Source organism: Mobula birostris, chromosome 13, assembly GCF_030028105.1.
Source record: "Mobula birostris isolate sMobBir1 chromosome 13, sMobBir1.hap1, whole genome shotgun sequence".
Taxonomy (NCBI): Eukaryota; Metazoa; Chordata; class Chondrichthyes; order Myliobatiformes; family Myliobatidae; genus Mobula; species Mobula birostris.
In genome coordinates this window covers 4,993,384-5,013,482 of record NC_092382.1, presented here as the reverse complement: position 1 = coordinate 5,013,482, position 20,099 = coordinate 4,993,384, and the positions used below count along the sequence as shown (strand labels likewise).

Genomic DNA, 20,099 nt, shown 5'->3' with positions numbered 1-20,099 from the left:
TGATGCTTGCCACTTGATGACGCCTGTGTAAGTAACTAGATTGAAATCAAATGCTGTTGGATAGGTTCTCGTTTCAATTGGCAGATTCTGTTTCAGAGCCCGAGAGAGGCACAGCACACTTCGTAATGAATTTGTTAGTCTTTCAATGTGTATTTTTGTTATTTCTGTGTCAACCGCCTGGTCCCTATTTACACAAGGAACCACTCAGTTTCTGGGAGGAGGTCTCCAGCTTTGAGGCTGCCGTTGGACGCTTTCCTCATTTGCTCAGATCGTGGGGATCTCATCCGCGGACGATTTTGCTCATCTATTGGCTAGCTCTTTCTTCTATAGCAGTGTTTCCCAACCTATTTTAGCCCGAGTGCCGTGAGTCAAGGTGAACTGTCGAGCACCCTAGCGGCTAATTTATGCATCCCCAACAACGTCTGTTAGGTTGGTAAGGTCGGACGAGATTGCCGAGTGTCAGAGTCGTTGTGACGACGAATGTTCACTGCCTGCAGTGCTCTGCTTCTTCCTGTGTCCCAGCGCCACGTCTTTTTTTGGAAGTGTCTGCTCTGCTAACGGTCAGTCAGGTCTGGTGCCTCAAGTTAGAGGCAGCTTACCGCTCCATCAAGAATCTTGAACGCCCCCCGGCGAGTGTTATTTGTTCCTAAAGCCGTCTTAGGATACGTAACCACCCCCAGAGGGAATAACTGTTCTATTGTGATAGTTTCTTCATGTTTCTGGGTTGACCTTACATTTCAGTTCAGAATAGCGCATGATCGGAGCTTGTTGAATCCTGTTTTCGTTGATGCAAATACATCCTTAGAAAAGTTACCGTCAGTGGGACAGAGGGAATGGAACTCCCTCAACATCTTGCTACCTCCTCTCTCTATAGTGTGCTCACCGTATCTGTCACTCCTTTTCTCCCTACCCTTCACCCTCCTCACTCCTCAAAACACCTTCCTCTGTCTCTCTCCTCCATCTTCTCTTACTCTCCCTCTCCCCTCTTACCCTAATACACCCTCTCCCACTTCCTCACCTCCTTGTCTTACTCCGCTCACCCCAACTTTTCCTCACTCTCACTTCTCTTCTCCCCTTTCTGTGTACAAACCGCACCGCGCACCCCGACACTGAATCTCGGCCCGAGTTCACTCCAGGATAGCATCCCGTCCTTTTTGATGTGCGATTGTGACAGCAACAAGATAAGTAGCCTGGGTAACAGCGGAATTTACTGGCATTTGGAGTTGGATGAAGCACAGGAGGGAGAGAAAGATTAGATTAGACTATAGGGACACACAGTCCTCTTTTATTGTCATTTAGTAATGCCTTTGCATTAAGAAATGATACAATGTTCCTCCAGTGTGATATCACAGAAACACAAAACAGACCAAGACTGAAAAACTGACAAAAAACACATAACTATAACATATAGTTACAACAGTGCAAGCAATACTGAAATTTGATAGAGAACAGACCATGGGCACGGTAAAAAAAAAGTCTCAAAGTCTCTCGAAAGTCCCATCATTTCACGCAGACGGTAGAAGGAAGAAAACTCTCCCTGCCATGAGCTTCCAGTGCCGCAAACTTGCCGATGCAGCATCCTGGAAGCACCCGGCCACAGTCCGACTCTGAGTCCATCCGAAAACTTCGAGCCTCCGACCAGCCCTCTGACACCGAGCACAGAGCACCATCTCTGCTGAGCACTTTGACCCCAACCCCGGCCGCCAGTAACAGGCAAAGCCGAGGATTTTGTCCTTCCCCTCCGGAGATTCTTGATCACACAGTAGCAGCAACAGCGAACCAGGCATTTCAGAAGTTACTCCAGACGTTCTTCTGTGCTTCTCACGTCTGTCTCCGTCAAATCAGAATTGTGCACGGCCCCTACTTACAAATACCGGTATCATACACCGGAGAGGCTGCGCGCTGCGTTGCACCACCATTTTCTCCTCCCCAGAGATCTAGAGGAAGAGGGAGAAGGAGAGAAGGGAAAGTGGGAGAGAGAGGGGGAGGGAGAGAGAGAGAGAGAGACAGAGAGAAAACAGGCTGAGTGGTGGTAGTGAAAGTGAGGGAGGGAGAAACTGAGTTACAGAAATAAGAGGCCGTTGGAGTGTTAGCCAGACAGACTGAGGAGAGATGGGAGGGAAGTAGCGGAGGCGAGAAACAGAGGGGAGAAAGATGGTGGCAACAACCAGTGAGGGGAGAGAATGGCGGGAAATGAGATGGATGTGGGAGAGAAGTAAACGGGAGCGAGTGAGGGGACAGAAAGAGGCGCGGGAGAGAACGACGGAGGAGAGAGATTGGAGGGAATAGAGATGGGGAAATAAACCGGGATAGAAAACAGGGATTGAGGCATGGGAGATAAACGAGGGAAAGGGATGGGCTCTTTGACATCTCTGCTGATCAGTGAGAGAGAAACGGACAGGGATCGAAAAGGGCTGCTCATTTTAAATGGAGACGTATGGAAATTTCTGAAATTCTAAATCTTCCATGTAAATTCCTTTAGGATCAGTGAAGTGTCTATCTATCTGAGAGTAAGCGGGTGGCTGGGTACATTGAGGTGGAGATAGAGGGGGATGGGAACAGATGCATAGATTAGACATGGCCGTGTTGAATAAACATAATATCATAAGACTTCCTCCTCCTCTCTCTTCTGAATTGATTTCCCTGTAGTCTGAGGGTGTACCACCAGTCCTGGGCTCTGCATTATGGGAAACGTCCTCTCCACATCCTCTCTATCTTGGCTTCTCAGTATTCAGGAAACAGCGCCCCCCCCCACCCCCATTATTCTAAACTCCAGTGGGAACAGGCAAAGAGACACCAAACACCATGAGTTGTGGTCTTGTTAATCAGCGTCAGGTGCAACACCTTGTTCAAGACCATCTGAAAATCCAAACAAACAACACCCACTGCCTTTCTCATTTCACCAAAGAATTCCAACAGATTCGTCTGAGAAGATTTCTCCTGAGGAAAACCATGCTGACTTTGGCTGTACACGGGAGGATTTAAAAGAACTGTCATGGAACAAAATCACTGGCAGGGTCCAGCCGGCCTGAGCTGACTCGCTACTGCAGGGGTCCCCAACTTTTTTGCACTGCGGACCGGTTTCATATTGACAATACTCTTGCGGACTGGCCAACCCGGGGGTGAGGGCGGTGGGTAGGGTTGCCAATGGACAAGAGTAGAGCCAAATACATTGTTTACAGAGACTACAATGACCATGAAGCCTTGCGCGGGCACCAGTGCGCATGCGTGTACCTGCCGATTTCTTCTAGAAATCGTTTTTGGCGATTCTGTTCGGGGGGGGGTGGGAAGGGAGGTGTGAATCACAACCGGAATATAGGTGATAAGTGGCTACTACACTCAATTTTGTTTCTAAGAGCGTTTATCTAACGAATTTAATATTACACACACAGTGCATATTTTCCTCGCATGAATATAGCAATAAGTCAATTACCGTATCAGGGAAGGACAGGGGAGCTTGAAGTAAGTGTTGAACGAACTTCCAGTAGAAATGGTATAGGCAGGTTCAATATAATTTAAAGAAAAATTGGATAGGTATATGGACAGGAGAGGAATGGACTAGGTCAGTGGTCCATCGTTGGTGGGACTAGGTGAGAGTAGCGTTCAGCATGGACTAGAAGGGCAGAGATGGCCTGTTTCCATGCTGTAATTGTTATATGGTTATATAAGTCAATAGCATCATAACATTTTAAGTAACATTTGGATATTAAACACACAGCACATATTTTCCCCATATGAACATATAAATCATTGCAACACACCAATATTGCTGAATCAGTGGGAGCCCTGGGCTTGTTTCCCTGCAACCAGATGGTCCCATCGAGGGGTGATGGGACACAGCGATACTTGAACGGGGTTCCTTATGTCCAGTCCATTACACAATTTGGTTTTCGTTGCATTCATTGCAGAGATATGTTGGAAATGGGAGCAACATTTTCAGTGCTTTCGTGGCTTTCTCAGGATATTCAGCCTTGACTTTGATCCAGAACGCCAGCAGAGATGTTATGTCAAACATACTTTGCAGCCCATCATCATTTGCAAGCTCGAGGAGTTGATCTCCTTCCCGCGCTGACATGGATGACGTGCGGGTAATGACCTCGCGTGCGTTCAAGCTCAACAGTGCGTGACAGGGAATGAGGAAAGGTGCAGCTGACTCATATCGCCAAATCATATCATTTCCTCGCGGACCGGTAGCGCATACTTTGCGGCCCGGTGGCTGGGGACCACTGCTCGACTGTACACTAGGTGTGTTATAAATTTACTAAGTACCAGAGACGGAGTTTAAAATAGAACTGACTGATTTGTCTCAGGTCAAGAATATTAAAACTCCAGTCCCATTAAAGGTGAATGTGCAGCAGAGGAAACTCCTCCCATGCCCAGTGACCAGGGTGCAGACTGGGTGTGGTGAGCAGCAGCAATAATTGCAGAGTTCAGCACCGACAGTCACTCTCGAAATAGCATTCAGCAACAGTGATGGACAAATATCCAGCATGCAGCTTATTGAAACTTTCTCCCCAGTGTGAATCCCGTAGGGTGTCATAAGGATAGATAACTGAATGAATCCTTTACCACATTCACAGCCGGTGAACAGCCTTTCCCCAGTACGAACTCAATGATGCACACTTGGTTGATTTGGCTGAGAGAATCTCTTCCCAAAGTCCGAGCAGGTGATCAGCCACTACCCAGTGTGAACTGACTGGTGTCTCTGTAGTTGACTTGACCAAGTGAATCCCTTCCCACATACTGAGCAGGAGAACAGCCTCTCCCCAGTGTGAACTCGCTGATGTACCTTCAGGTGAGATGACTGAGTGAATCCCTTCCCGCAATTTGAGCAGGTGAATGGTCTCTCTCCAGTGTGAACTCTCTGATGTGCCTTCAGGTGGGATGAGCAAGTGAATCTCTTTCCACAGTCTGAGCAAGTGAACGGCCGCTCCCCAGTATGAACTGACTTGTGTGCTTGCAGGTGGGATAACTGGATGAATCCTTTCCCACAGTCTGAGCAGGTGAATGGCTTCTCTCCAGTGTGAATTCGCTGATGTTCCTTCAGTTTAGATGAGCAAGTGAATCCCTTCCCACAGTCCGCGCAGGTGAACGGCCACTCCCCAGTGTGAACTGACCAGTGTGCTTGTAGGTAGGATGACCGAGTGAATCCCTTCCCGCAGTCTGAGCAGGTGAACGGCCTCTCTCCAGTGTGAACACTCTGATGTACCTTCAGTTTAGATGACTGAGTGAATCCCTTCCCACACACTGAGCAGGTGAACGGCCTCTCCCCAGTGTGAACTGAATTGTGTAGCAGTAGTTGGGATGACCGAGTGAATCCCTTCCCACAGTCCGAGCAGCTGAACGGCCACTCCCCAGTGTGAACTGACCAGTGTGCTTGTAGGTAGGATAACCGAGTGAATCCCTTCCCGCAGTCTGAGCAGGTGAACGGCCTCTCTCCAGTGTGAACACTCTGATGTACCTTCAGTTTAGATGACTGAGTGAATCCCTTCCCACACACTGAGCAGGTGAACGGCCTCTCCCCAGTGTGAACTGAATTGTGTAGCAGTAGTTGGGATGACCGAGTGAATCCCTTCCCACAGTCCGAGCAGGTGAACGGCCTCTCCCCAGTGTGAATTCGCTGATGTACCTTCAGTTTAGATGAGCAAGTGAATTCTTTTCCACAGTCTGAGCAGGTGAATGGCCTCTCCCCAGTATGAACTGACTTGTGTACCAGTAGTTCAGATGACTGAGCAAATCCCTTCCCGCAGTCTGAGCAGGTGAATAGCTTCTCCCCGGTGTGAAGTCGCTGATGTACCTTCAGTTGGGATGAGCAAGTGAATCTCTTTCCACAGTCTGAGCAAGTGAACGGCCGCTCCCCAGTGTGAACTGACTTGTGTGCTTGCAGGTGGGATAACTGGATGAATCCTTTCCCACAGTCTGAGCAGGTGAATGGCCTCTCTCCAGTGTGAATTCGCTGATGTTCCTTCAGTTTAGATGAGCAAGTGAATCCCTTCCCACAGTCTGAGCAGGTGAACGGCCTCTCCCCAGTGTGAACTCGCTGATGTACCTTCAGGTGAGATGACTGAGTGAATCCCTTCCCGCAATTTGAGCAGGTGAACGGCCTCTCTCCAGTGTGAACTCGCTGATGTGCCTTCAGGTGGGATGAGTAAGTGAATCTCTTTCCACAGTCTGAGCAAGTGAACGGCCGCTCCCCAGTGTGAACTGACTTGTGTGCTTGCAGGTGGGATAACTGGATGAATCCTTTCCCACAGTCTGAGCAGGTGAACGGCCTCTCTCCAGTGTGAATTCGCTGATGTTCCTTCAGTTTAGATGAGCAAGTGAATCCCTTCCCACAGTCCGTGCAGGTGAACGGCCACTCCCCAGTGTGAACTGACCAGTGTGCTTGTAGGTAGGATGACCGAATGAATCCCTTCCCGCAGTCTGAGCAGGTGAATAGCTTCTCCCCGGTGTGAAGTCGCTGGTGTACCTTCAGTATAGATGAGCAAGTGAATCCCTTCCCACAGACTGAGCAGGTGAACGGCCTCTCTCCAGTGTGAACTCGCTGATGTATGTTCAGTTGAGATGAGCAAGTGAATCCCTTCCCACAGACTGAGCAGGTGAACGGCCTCTCTCCAGTGTGAACTCGCCAATGTACCTTCAGTTTAGATGAGCAAGTGAATCCCTTCCCACAGTCTGAGCAGGTGAATGGCATCTCCCCGGTGTGAACTCGCTGATGTATCTTCAGTTTAGATGAGTAAGTGAATCCCTTCCCACAGTCCGAGCAGGTGAACGGCCACTCCCCGGTGTGAACTCGTTGGTGAGCCATTAGGCCAGATGACCAAGTGAATCCTTTACCACAAGTTCAGCGGATGACCAGCCTCTGCTCAGTATGAACTGACTCATGTGTCCAAAGGTGGGTAGACCGACTGAGTCCCTTCTCACACACAGAACAGGTGAATTCGCTGATGCACCTTCAGTTGAAATGACCAAGTGAATCCATTCCCACTGCCTGAGCAGATGAACGGCCTCTCCCCATATGTAAAATGACGGGCATGCCAGTCGGTCAGATGACAATCCCTCCCCACAGTCTGAGCAGGAAGGATGATCGAGTGAATCCCTTGCTCCTCTTCTTAAGTATCTGGACAGAGACAGCAAAACTGGCGTGTTGTGTTCGAGATTCACGTAGACAAATTCCTTGCCATTTTTAACCTGTAAAAAGATTTACAAAATCCATCAATAGGTGTAGGACAACATTTCAGATGAGATTACTTGAGTTATCAAGGTGTGATCTGGCATCTCACTGTTACAGTGAAGTTCAACCCAAGTTGGAGAGAGAAATCATCTTCTAACTGGGCACAGTGCTGGTATCTGGAGTGACCATCAAATTCTCTGATGCTCTTCCTGTCTCTGTAAGAATGGGGCATTTCTGCCATCTCCAACCAGTGACCTGGCTCAGTTTGACTCTCTCCATTGGTATTATTCCCTGTTCTCATTGAGCTGCATGGGTTCCTGGCCCCACAGTAACTGAAACACTCACACACAAATAGCCGGCAGTGCATTCCACGCACCCACCACTCTCTGTGTAAAAAAACCTACCCCTGACATCTTCTCAGTATCAATTTCCAAGCACCTTAAAGCGATACCCCCTCGTGTCCACACGATTAATGCCCCTCATCATCTTGTGCACCTAAAAAAGGCTCTAAACATCAACAAGGAAATTATACATTGCTCTGAGGATTTGCCAGAAGTACTGTATACAAAATTATGAGGGTATAGATAGGGTAAATGCAAGCAGCTGTTTCCACTGAGGTTGGGGGGGTGACAACCCGAGGTCATGGGTAAGTGGGGAAGGTGAAAATTTAATGGGAACATTTGGAAAAGCTCTTTACTGAAATGGTTGTGAAAGTGTGGAATGAGATGCCAGAACAAGTAGCGAATATGAGCTCGGTTTCACTATTTAAAGGAAGTTTGGATGGGAGCCTGGATGGTAGGGGTAAGGAGGGCGATGGTCCCGGTGCAAGTGGTCGTATAAGACAGCTTAAATATTTTCTTCAGCATTGACTAGATGGGCCAAATAACCTGTATCTGTACTGAACTTCGCCATGTTTCTATGACAGAGAGGCTGGTCAAACTTGTTTGGAAGGGAAAAGGTAGGAGTGACAATGGAGCAGCAATGGCTGGAGCTTCTGGGAGCAATTTGGGAGCTGAGTGATCGATACATCCCAAAGAAGTTGAAGCATCGGAAAGACAGGAGGACACAACTGTGGATGAAATGAGAAGCCAAAGCCAACATAAAAGCCAAAGAGAGGGCAAACAAAAGAGCAAAAACTATTGGGAAGCTTTTAGAAACCAACAGAAGACAACTAAAAAAATGTCAGATGAGCTCAGGGCGTGGAATTATGATATTGTAGTCATTAATGAGTCTTGGTTGCACCCAACAGTCTGAGGCATTTGGAGGAATAAAATGTCCGGGTCCTCAATATCTTTTGAAAACCAAGGTACCCTGCATCAGCCATCTTTCAGCTTTTATTCTGGCAGGCACATACAAACTTGACACCCTCAAAATTTCACTTCTGAATGCCTCCCACTTACCAAGTACTCCTTTGCCAGAAAACAGCCTGTCCCAAACCACACTTGTCAGATCCTTTCTGATACCATCAAAATTGACCTTTCTCCAATTTAGAATCTCAACCCATGGCCCAGACCTCTCTTTTTCCATATTTACTTTGAATCTCATGGCATTATGATCACTATTTTCTGTCACCAGCCCTGGAATATTTCCGAACAGGTTATTGCACACTTCTACATCCGAAATTCTACGTACTGATTAAGGGCACATTTGACAACCTCTACCCCATCTAGGCCTTTTACAGTATGGGAGTCCAGGTCAATATATGGAAAGTTAAAAGCACTTACTGGATCAACCTTTGTTTCTTGGCATGGTTTGTGATCTCTCTACAAATTTGTTCCTCTAAATCCTTCAGACTGTTGGGTGCAACCAAGTCCCAATAATGGCTACAATATCATAATTCCCTGTCCTGAGCTCATCTGGATTTCCTACGATGCTTCTTGCATTGTGATATACACAACTAAGCACATCATCACACCATGCTCAACTATTTGATTGCTGACTCTATCTGAGGTCTGAACAACATCTGACTGGTGTCAAGAAAACAACCTCTCCCTCATTGTCACAAAAACAAAGGAGCTGATTGTGGATGACAGGAGCAATGGAGACAGGCTAACCCCTATTGACATCAATGGATCTGGGGTTGGGAGGGTGAACAGCTTTAAGTTCCTCAGCATAAACATCACCAAGAATATCACTTGGCCTGTACATACTGGCTGTGTTGAGAAAAAAGCACAAAAACACCTCTTTCACCTCAGACGGTTAAGGAAGTTTGGGATGGGGCCCCAAATCCTAAGGACTTTCTACTGGAACACAACTGCGAGCATCCTGATTGGCTGCATCACTGCCTGATATGGCAACCGTACTTCCCTTAATCGCGGGAACCGTACTTCCGTTAATCACAGGAACCTGCAGAGACTGGTGCGGACAGCCCAGCACATCTGTAGATATGAACTTCCCACTATTCAGGACATTTACAGAGACATCTGTGTAAAAAGGGCCCAAAGGATATTGGAGACCCAATTCACCACAACCACAAACTGTTCCCACTGCTACCATCCAGGAAACGGTACCACAGCAAAAGGACCAACAGGCTTCGGGACATCATCTTCCACCAGGCCATCAGACTGATCAACTCATGCTGATACAATTGCACTTGTATGTTATTCTGACTGTCCTATGAACAAATTATTTGTTATAAGGTACTATAAATTACATATTGCACATTTACATGTAGACGTAACGTAAAGATTTCTACTCCTCATGTATATGAAGGATGTATGTAATAAAGTCAATTCAATTGATTTCACCCTCTCCACTATCTGTTCTGTCATTCTGGCTCCCATTCCTCCTACAACTTATTTTAACCATATCACCCCATTCCCCCCACACTAGCAAGCCTTACCACTAGGATATTAGACCCCTCTTGTTCTGTTCCCCTAACTAACGAATCCCCTATCATCCCTTTGATTTTCCCCTGTCAGTAATCCTCCTCCCCCAACAGTTTCTAAAGCGGTCCACCTGTTGTTGTGTGGGATAGCAACAAAAGTACTCTGCAATGGCTATTTAACCTCATTCCCCTTCCCGACTCGCACCCAGTTTCCTGTGTCCTGCACCTTGGCTGTAACTCACCTCCCTTCATGTCATATTTATCACCCCCTCCAACTCCTGGATGATCTGGAATTCATCCATTTCAAGTTACAGCTCCTTAAAGTGCAGGGTTACAAGCTGCAGCTGGATGTACATCTTGTAGGTGAGGGCATCAGGGACACTGGAGGTCTCCCCACCTTCCCACCAATGTCCCCTCTAATTTGTCATGACCAGTGTGCACATCAATCTTGTACCGTATATTTTTTACCCAGTAACAACATGTGCATAGTGAATTTTATATAGAGAGGTATTCATTTTAACAGCTAGCAAATCACTGTCTATAAGAACTTTGATCTCCTCTGGGTTTGTTTAAGTTCATCTGCACTCTCACGCAACCCATGTAGCAGGCCTGTAACAGATAACGAAGGATTTTCTCATCAGAGCTTTTGCACATTATCCATATATGGCTTGCTTGCTAAATTATGCTTTAAAAAGTCAGATTTCCAAGTATCACTCCACTTCTTCCCAATTGTAAATTCTCCAGCAACTTTTGCATCACCACAATACACACAGGTGACACCGGTTTCTACATTGCACATAAATATTTCCCCTGAACCCTCCGAGGAATTGAGCATCTATAAAAAACCTATGGGGTACGTAACAGCATACTCTAGGGGAAGAGATGGGGAAATACATATGCCAACTAACCAAAATTTTCCAAGCATTACATTCACAGGTACGACAGGCTTGCAAGGAAGGGAACTACCCCGCAGAGAGGAGTGACTATCCCACCATAGAACCTGGGGATTTTGTCCTGATGAAGAACTGGGATCGAGGGAATCTCGGACCTCGGTGGAGAGGACCACATCAGGAGTTACTGACCACTCCCACGGCTGTGAAACTGAAGGGGCAATCTCGGTGGATACAGTGAACAGACACCAAATTTGTTACTGACGGAACTGAGTAGAAGGACTCTCTCGGACAAAAGGAAAATGTATTGGCTGATAGTGGTGTTTGTGTTCATGTCTTTGAGAGGGCTCACCCCAGCATCCGGGGGCCCCCATGTTAACATCTTTCTGTCTCTCTGTCACATCTAAGCCAAACAGGTAGAACTAGGTGTCTGCTGGGTTTGTACTGAAATTCCCCAGCATGGTAAAACTATGATTCCAATGTCAGTAATCCCGCTCAACCAGAGCGAGGAACTCTCAGCCACGGCTTTCATAAACAACACCCGGGGAAGAGGGGTGAGGAGCTATGTTCTAGTCAGAGATGACTGTGGCTGTCAGTGTTTTGAGGGATGCTATCTCAGGCCCCCACCAAACGGAACTTCCTATACTGGGAAACATGCATCCTGGCCATACTTGCAGGTGCCCAGCATTGCAGAGGAATAACTGAGACCGAGCGATTTTGGATGATTGCTTTTCTCTCCTATGAAGTAGCCAGGAATTCACGAGAGATAATCAATTTGGCTACAGCACTTGAGGAGCTGGCCACAATACTGCAGGGGCCCTGACAGAAACACAGGCCCAAGTAACAGAAATATCCACTGAAATGACTGCAATCCGGCACACAGTCCTACAGAATTGTATGGCTTCAGATTTTATCCCAGCTGAGAAAGGGTGAACCTGTGCTATTATTGACACAGAATGCTACACCTATATCCCTGATGAGTCTACTAACATTACATCCCTCTCCGAGCACACTGCCGAGGAGACTGCAGCATTAAGAAAGTTGGACAGGATTTACATGGGGTCACCAAAGGGTCAAAATGATGGTCTTCGAAGGCCTGTTCGGTGATATGTGGGGCATGATATTGCATTATGGCCTAATAGTTCTACATGTCATTGTTATAATTACTGTTGTACGCTGTTATTACCCACTGATATGTCAATGCTGTACTCGGTTGCTTTCTCTGTGAAAAATTACTGCTTTGTTGATCATGTAATGATCAAAAGGAGGGAATGATAAAGTATGTAAAAGGGTTAACACATGGTTAAACGATAGCAGCCTGTTTTTCTGAAAGAAACTGCTGATGGTCAACAGATGTGCTAAGCCACGCTGAGCCATATTTCTGCTTGAGGGTAGCTAGCTGGGGTTTCAGGATGCTTATCTCCTTGTGCACTCATGTGTAGAGATAGGACAGATTCAGTCTGTTCTGTGTGTGTAAGCCATTATGACTATTTTGTAATTTGTCTTTAGCAAATAACTTTGACTCCAGCCTGTCTTGTGTGGGGGGTATCTGGACGGATATATCTGTGGTGTAAGGGGAATTGTTAGTCAGTTAGTGGATTGGGCAGGAACAGTCATGGACTGTTCCTGTTTGAGCGAATAACTGAATAGCCCCGGGTGCTTGGAATAAATAGTTTGTACTTATACGATCTCTGAGTGACTTTATCCGGATTCAACTTCCACAGAATGGGAGTGGTTTTAAAGGGCTGGGCTGCTGGAAGCACATTACCAGACCTGGAGTGATTGCAACTGGGTCTGACAGAGGCATAACTGGCTCTTCTGGGAACATTCAGTCTCACCCCAACTATTTCCTACCATCCTTTGTACAAGTATGCAACGTCTAAAAGACCAGTGTTTGAGTAAATGAGACTCACCAAACTTTCCCCTGACTGAATCACTGGATTCTCCGAGTCAGATGGATCCTCTCCAGCTGATGCTCTCAACCCTCGGGCTGATTCTCTTGTTGCTGTTCCCTGATCTTCAGTAGTGGTTTGCTTCCAGTTGGGGTTTTTCTTCCAATAAATCTCTCACCGCAGGTCTAACTTTAACGTGAAAGATAATGAAGCACAATAACAATAAAAAGGAGAAAAAAACATTTCTGTTTAATGTTACTAAGAACAAAACTCACTGAAATTTAAACATTGAAGGCAGATATAATGATCTCAGTGAACAATCTATTATTGTCCCTCACACGTCACAAAACGATGTGGGATAAGAACAACCCATCATTCAGTCATGGTAAGACATAAGACACAGGAACAGAATTAGGTGAGTCAATCCATCTGGTCTGCCTCACCACTCAACCATAGCTGATTTTTATTCCAACACCATATTCCTGCCTTCCTCCTGTAACACCGAAGTTACTTAGCAATCATGAATATATTAATCTCTGTCAAAAATATACCCGAATGGCAGCCTCAACCAAAATCTGTGGCAACAAATCCTACAGATCAGACATCTTTTGGCCAAAACATTTTTCTCATGTCAGTCTTAAAGGGAAGCATCTTTATTCTGAGACTGTGCTGTCAGATCACAGACTCTCCGTCTAATGGAAACATCCTCTCCATGTCCACTGTATCCAGGCTTTTCAGCTTTCAAGAGGTTTACTTGACCATACATCCCTCCACCACCCCAACTGTCCCTCTGAACTACATCCAGCACAGGCCCAGAACCATGAAATTCTCCTCATACATAATGCCGATCATTCCTCAGATTATTCTTGTAAATCTTGTTTGCAACAACTGTACAAACACATTTCCAGGAATAATAGACAAATTGGTACCAGGATAATTTAGGGGGAAATGTTGTGCTTTCTTTACTGTTTTACTGTTACATACCTTGTGGGTATCTTGTGACTGTCTTATGACCATGAAGTAATGGAGTATCTTGTGAGCATGATGTAATTGCGTTGTGATGGTGGGGTCAAGTAATTTTCCTGCCAGTGTGAGGCCATGTGATGACCTGTTCCAACAGGTATACATGGGGAAACCCCTGTTGTTACGGAGTTAGTTCATCAGTTTTGGTTCGTCAGTTAGTTTTGCTGCGTAATCATCTCATGACGTAGTTTTGTTTCAAAGCAAAGTTTTACTCTCTATTTTAAGGTAAAACCGTTGTTCTGGCAGTTTCGCCAATCGCTGCCAGGTTTTGTTTGTTTACCTTTGCAGTCTAGTGTCGGAGAGTGAAGACCTTTACCAAACTACAGGAACCTGAAGGATTGAGTAAAGGTTGTGTCATTTGGCGGTTTCATAAAAGATCGACCTTATTGAATCTTCGTTCAGAATTAGTGATCTGCATCTGAGATAACCCCTGCAAGCTTGGGAAAGGTTTGTGCAGTGTTCAGCATCCAGAAAAAGGTCAGTTCCTTTAATCCGTTTTATTTCCTTTGACATGAATCCTTTGGACAGAATCAGCAGTAACGTCACATCTTTGAAGAAATCCGTTTCCAGAGAAGTCTCTCCTTATTGACTGCGTAAATCACTTGGACTTTCAAATTTACCACTTTAAGACTGTGTTTGAATTTACCTCTTTAAGAACTGTTCCAGAGTTTGGCTGTTTGTTAAATTGCCATATAGCAGTTAACTTCCGGTTAAGTTAGTCGTTAGTTTACTTTTCACTATTGTTGAGCAGAGTTTAATAAATATTTCAGTTTGTTTATAAAACCTGACTCAATTCTATATTCATAGTTGCTGACCACATAACACTGCGATCACAAAACAAGCCATTTCCGTTTCCAAGTGAAACCAGGTTTATTTCAGGAAATATAAACCAGTCCAGGGTGAATGTAATAAAAGGAAACTGGAATTACCAGAAACACTCAGCAGGTAAGGAATAGCTGTGGGGACAGGAACACACTTTACAATTCAGGTTAATAATGTTTCATCAGAATGACTTCAAACATTTTCAGTTTTTAGTGCCAATCTCCAGCAACTTGAGATTCTGTCTGATTTCCACTGAGTGACAGACAGGGGGGATTTCCAAACACAGTTTGAACACCAAACTCATGGGTCTATTTCTACTGCTGTAAACACAGAATAGTCCATTTACTCATAGCCTCTCCTCAGATTAGCAGTCATTGCTTCCAAAGGAACTCCAGAAATAAACATCTGATCCCAGACCAGAAATACTCGCTCAACACCTCATAAACCCAAGCAGCTCGATCCCCGGGTCCATTTTACCTGGAGCAAAAACTGTGATACCCCAGGATTCAACCTCACACAGCTGAACCTGCCACTCACTGACCCTGAAAATCTCACACATCACCCCCGCAACTCAGACTGGGTAGTGCATTCTGGGATTTCCACACAACCAATGTCCAGCTGCTCGAAATTTCTGCTTCATTGCAGAAGGACGACCATCCTGCCCCATCTGTAGAAGCACTAACCAAAGGCAAAACCGAAACAGCGACAGTTCCATATGCCTGGAATGTAGATCACAGGACTCTCCCAGTACTCTTTGCTGACAGGAAAATGCTGCAGTGTGTCAGCCAGTCACAGTTCAAAAACCAGCATCTCCACACCAATGCACAACACAACTAGTACCTGATGACCCTCTGGCATTCCAGCTAACAAAAACTGATTCTGGAAATAACTCAGCAAGGCCAAAGGTGCAAAAGAACACTTCACAATAACAAGGGTTAGAAGAAAAATTGCTGATATACAACATTGAGGAGGTGGGACACAGGGTGACCGAGGTTGACCCAGATGGTTGATGTATATCGCTGAAGCGGGACAGTGGGGTGGGGTTAGGAGACTGGACAGAGGTTGAACAAGATGGGCAGGGATGAGCACATGGAACCAGGTGGGAGAAGGGATCAAAGACAATCATTGATGGTCCTCCAGCAAGACACAGATACTGAATTAATAGTACATACTACTGTATAAAAGATCCTAAAATGACAAAGTTAGAACAAACAACAAGAAATTTGCCATATATACTTTGACCCTCACCAAATTTTTATCAACACACCACAGAAAGTTTCTCATCCGGACACTTCACATGTTTCCATGGTAACTGCTCCGCCCGTGACTGTGATGAACTCCAGAGACCTTTGGATACAGATCAACACATCACAGAAACTATTCTGCCCCCTAGACTTCCCAGTCCCTCGGTAAAGCAGGCAGTGAAATCAAAGATCCCCACAACCTGGGACGTTCTCCTTTCTCACCCACCCCAATCGGGGAGAAGTCTACAGCCGAAAGCTGAGGGACAAATGCGAGGGGCCTCAGGAAGCGAGGCGAGTTGGGGGAAGTTAACGCGACTCAGTGGCCAACATTAGATTTCCCCAACACAACGTAGAGGAAACGTAGAACATAGAATTGTACAGCACATTACAGGCCCTTCGGCCCACAATGTTGTGCCGACCCTCAAACCCTGCCTCCCATATAACCCCCCACCTTAAATTCCTCCATATACCTGTCTAGTACCCTCTTAAACTTCACTGGTGTATCTGCCTCCACCACTGACTCAGGCAGTGCATTCCACGCACCAACCACTCTCTGAGTAAAAAACCTTCATCTAATATCCCCCTTGAACTTCCCACCCGTTACCTTAAAGCCATGTCCTCTTGTATTGAGCAGTGGTGCCCTGGCTATCCACTCTACCTATTCCTCTTATTATCTTCTACACCTCTATCATGTCTCCTTTCATCCTCCTTCTTTCCAAAGAGTAAAGCCCTAGCTCCCTTAATATCCGATCATAATCCATACTCTCTAAACCAGGCAGCATCATGGTAAATCTCCTCTGTACCCTTTCCAATGCTTCCACATCCTTCCTATAGTGAGGTGACCAGAACCGGACACAATACTCCAAGTGTGGCCTAACCAGAGTTTTACAGAGCTGCATCATTACATTGCGATTCTTAAACTCTATCCCTTGACTTATGAAAGCTAACATCCCATAAGCTTTCTTAACTACCCTATCCACCTGTGAGGCAACTTTCAGGGATCTGTGGACATGTACCCCCAGATCTCTCTGCTCCTCCACACTACCAAGTATCCTGCCATTTACTTTGTACTCTGCCTTGGAGTTTGTCCTTCCAAAGTGTACCACCTCACACTTCTCCGGGTTGAACTCCATCTGCCACTTCTCAGCCCACTTCTGCATCCTATCAATGTCTCTCTGCAATCTTTGACAATCCTCTACACTATCTACAACACCACCAACCTTTGTGTTACCGGCAAACTTGCCAACCCACCCTTCTACCCCCACACCCATGTCATTAATAAAAATCATGAAAAGTAGAGATCCCTGAACAGATCCTTGTGGGACACCACTAGACACAATCCTCCAATCTGAATGTACTCCCTCCACCACGACCCTCTGCCTTCTGCAGGCAAGCCAATTCTGCATCCACCTGGCCAAACTTCCCTGCATCCCATGCCTTCTAACCTTCTGAATAAGCCTACCGTGTGGAACCTTGTCAAATGCCTTACTAAAATCCATGTAGATCACATCCACTGCACTACCCTCATCTATATGCCTTGACACCTCCTCAAAGAACTCTATCAGGCTTGTTAGACACGATCTGCACTTCACAAAGCCATGCTGACTGTCCCTGATCAGACCATGATTCTTGAAATGCCCAGGGATCCTATCTCTAAGAATCTTTTCCAACAGCTTTCCCACCACAGATTTAAGGCTCACTGGTCTATAATTACCCGGACTATCCCTACTACCTTTTTTGAACAATGGGACAACATCCGCCTCCCTTCAATCCACCGGTACCATTCCTGTGGACAACGAGGACATAAAGATCCTAGCCAGAGGCTCAGCAATCTCTTCCCTCACCTCGTGCAGCAGCCTGGGAAATATTCTGTCAGGCCCCAGGGACTTACCCATCCTAATGTATTCTAACAACTCCAACACTTCCTCTCCCTTAATATCAACATGCTCCAGAACATCAACCTCACTCATATTGTCCTCACCATCATCAAGTTCCCTCTCATTGGTGAATACCGAAGAGAAGTATTCATTGAGGACCTCACTCACTTCCACAGCCTCCAGGCACATCTTCCCACCTTTATCTCTAATCGGTCCTACCTTCACTCCTGACATCCTTTTGTTCTTCACATAATTGAAGAATGCCTTGGGGTTTTCCTTTACCCTACTCACCAAGGCGTTCTCAGGCCCCCTTCTTGCTCTTCTCAGCCCCTTCTTAAGCTCCTTTCTTGCTTCCCTATATTCCTCAATAGACCCATCTGATCCTTGCTTCCCAAACCTCATGTATGCTGCCTTCTTCCACCTGACTAGATTTTCCACCTCACTTGTCACCCATGGTTCCTTCACCCTACCATTCTTTATCTTCCTCACCAGGACAGATTTATTCCTAACATCCTGCAAGAGATCTCTAAACATCGACCACATGTCCATAGTACATTTCTCTGCAAAAACATCACCCCAATTCACACCCACAGGTGTGAGCTTTATAGCCTCATAACTTGCCCTTCCCCAATTAAAAATTTTCCTGTCCTCTCTGATTGTATCCTTTTCCATGATAATGCTAAAGGCCAGGGAGCGGTGGTCACTGTCCCCTAGATGCTCATCCACTGGGAGATCTGTGACCTGACCCGGTTCATTACCTAGTACTAGATCTAGTATGGCATTCCCCCTAGTCGGCCTGTCCACATACTGTGACAGGAATCCGTCCTGGACATACTTAACAAACTCTGCCCCATCTGAACCCTTGGAACTAATCAGGTGCCAATCAATATTGGGGAAGTTAAAGTCACCCATGATAACAACCCTGTTATTTTTGCACCTTTCCAGAATCTGCCCCTCAATCTGCTCCTCTGCATCTCTGCTGCTACCAGGGGGTCCCGGAGAATCGCCACCCATCGGGGAGTGTGAGCACACACCACGTGATCTTGCGTCACAAAGCGGAGGGCGGGGCTAAATAGCCTCACGTGGCCTGCTGACGGGACTTCCGTTTCAATTCTGCGGAAAGAGACAGCCTGGGCTCCTGGTTTGGGTCGTTCAATGCAGATTAAGTGAAGTCGACACGTTTCTGACGAGCCCAGATAACTGGGTACTAAATGAGTAATTGGCCCGCCGTTCGGGGCTGGCGGCCAACATCAGATCTCCCCGCTCGGGATCGGTCTCAGTACTCACCGATGGGAAAGTGATATCTTCGGCCCGCAGACAGTGATCCCGACCCCCGGCTCCCCGACCTGGGAGGCGATCGTCCCTTCCCGATCCCGCAGACAACCCGCTTCAGCACTGAGCGGAAAGGCAAACACCGTCCGTCTGGCGACAGTGAGCATGCGCGGAGAGATTATTGCGTCATCCGGAGGGCGGGGCCTCGGGAAAAGACGCGCTGCTGCTGCCCGTCTGCGGTTAAATGGGCGGGGCGAACAGGATCACGTGACCGGTGGGTCCCCACAACCCAGGGAGAGACTCCAGCGACCCGCCCGTCACTCTGTGTTATGTACCGGCAGCGATAGACCACAAACTCAGTCTGTATTAGTATAAACTACTATCTGTATTAGTATAGAGACAATTAAACAAACTACTCTTCTAAACAGAAGTTAACAGTGTTATGCGTTTGTGGCTGCAAAAATGTCAAGTTTAGGAACAGTTCTGAAAGTTTCAAGATGGCAAGTTTCAGTTTTCCACGGAATGGGGAAACTTGTAAATCCACATTAAAATGCAACGAGGAAGTAATCACAAAGAATTTCACAGGTTCCGCGCTGGGAAAACGAAATACAAATCACAGAAGATTTTCAGTCGTCGAGCCGTATTCCAAAATCCACGAAGGTGACAGTGACAGGAATATTCTTTAGAACAAGTGGTCGCTGCACAACACCCGAATCCATGCAAGGGTTAACGAAAGTGGTCGCCACAGAAATACTACAACAATCCACGTATGGATCAAAACAGTGACAGTCACTGCGTGCCGCTCCTTCACCCAGTCCTTTTGGGCATGGGAAAGGTATCAAACTGTTACCCATTACTTTAGCAAACTACAGCTTGTAGTCCGCTGGCCCTCTGTGTGTGTCTGTGTGTGTGTGTGTCTGTCTCTCTCTCTCTCAACTCCAGCAGTCAGTGTACTGACGTCATACTCCCGCCTCCTGCAGCCTCTCACAATAACACCCACAGCAAAATGAAACCTCTGATCTCGTAACACTTGCCCCTCACATCTCCTCTCACTCTAAATGTATTAGACATTTCAAAC

The 20,099-nt window shown here is 46.4% G+C and overlaps 1 protein-coding gene across 2 annotated transcripts; it reads right to left on the bottom strand.

Annotated features, from left to right (window-relative positions):
* Positions 1-1,252: 1,252 nt before the first annotated feature.
* LOC140208240 (uncharacterized) lies at positions 1,253-19,205 on the bottom strand. Of its 2 annotated transcripts, none has more exons than XM_072276767.1 (3): positions 19,037-19,205; positions 12,805-12,972; positions 1,253-7,191 (listed from the first exon to the last, which is right to left on the bottom strand). In XM_072276767.1, exon 3 carries the CDS (start codon positions 6,806-6,808, stop codon positions 4,679-4,681), a length of 2,130 nt encoding a protein of 709 aa, XP_072132868.1. In that variant the 5' UTR covers positions 6,809-7,191; positions 12,805-12,972; positions 19,037-19,205; the 3' UTR covers positions 1,253-4,678. The 2 variants fall into 2 exon arrangements, with proteins under 2 accessions (XP_072132868.1, XP_072132869.1); XM_072276768.1 differs by having other exon boundaries at positions 12,805-12,968.
* Between the last annotated feature and the right edge of the window lie 894 nt (positions 19,206-20,099).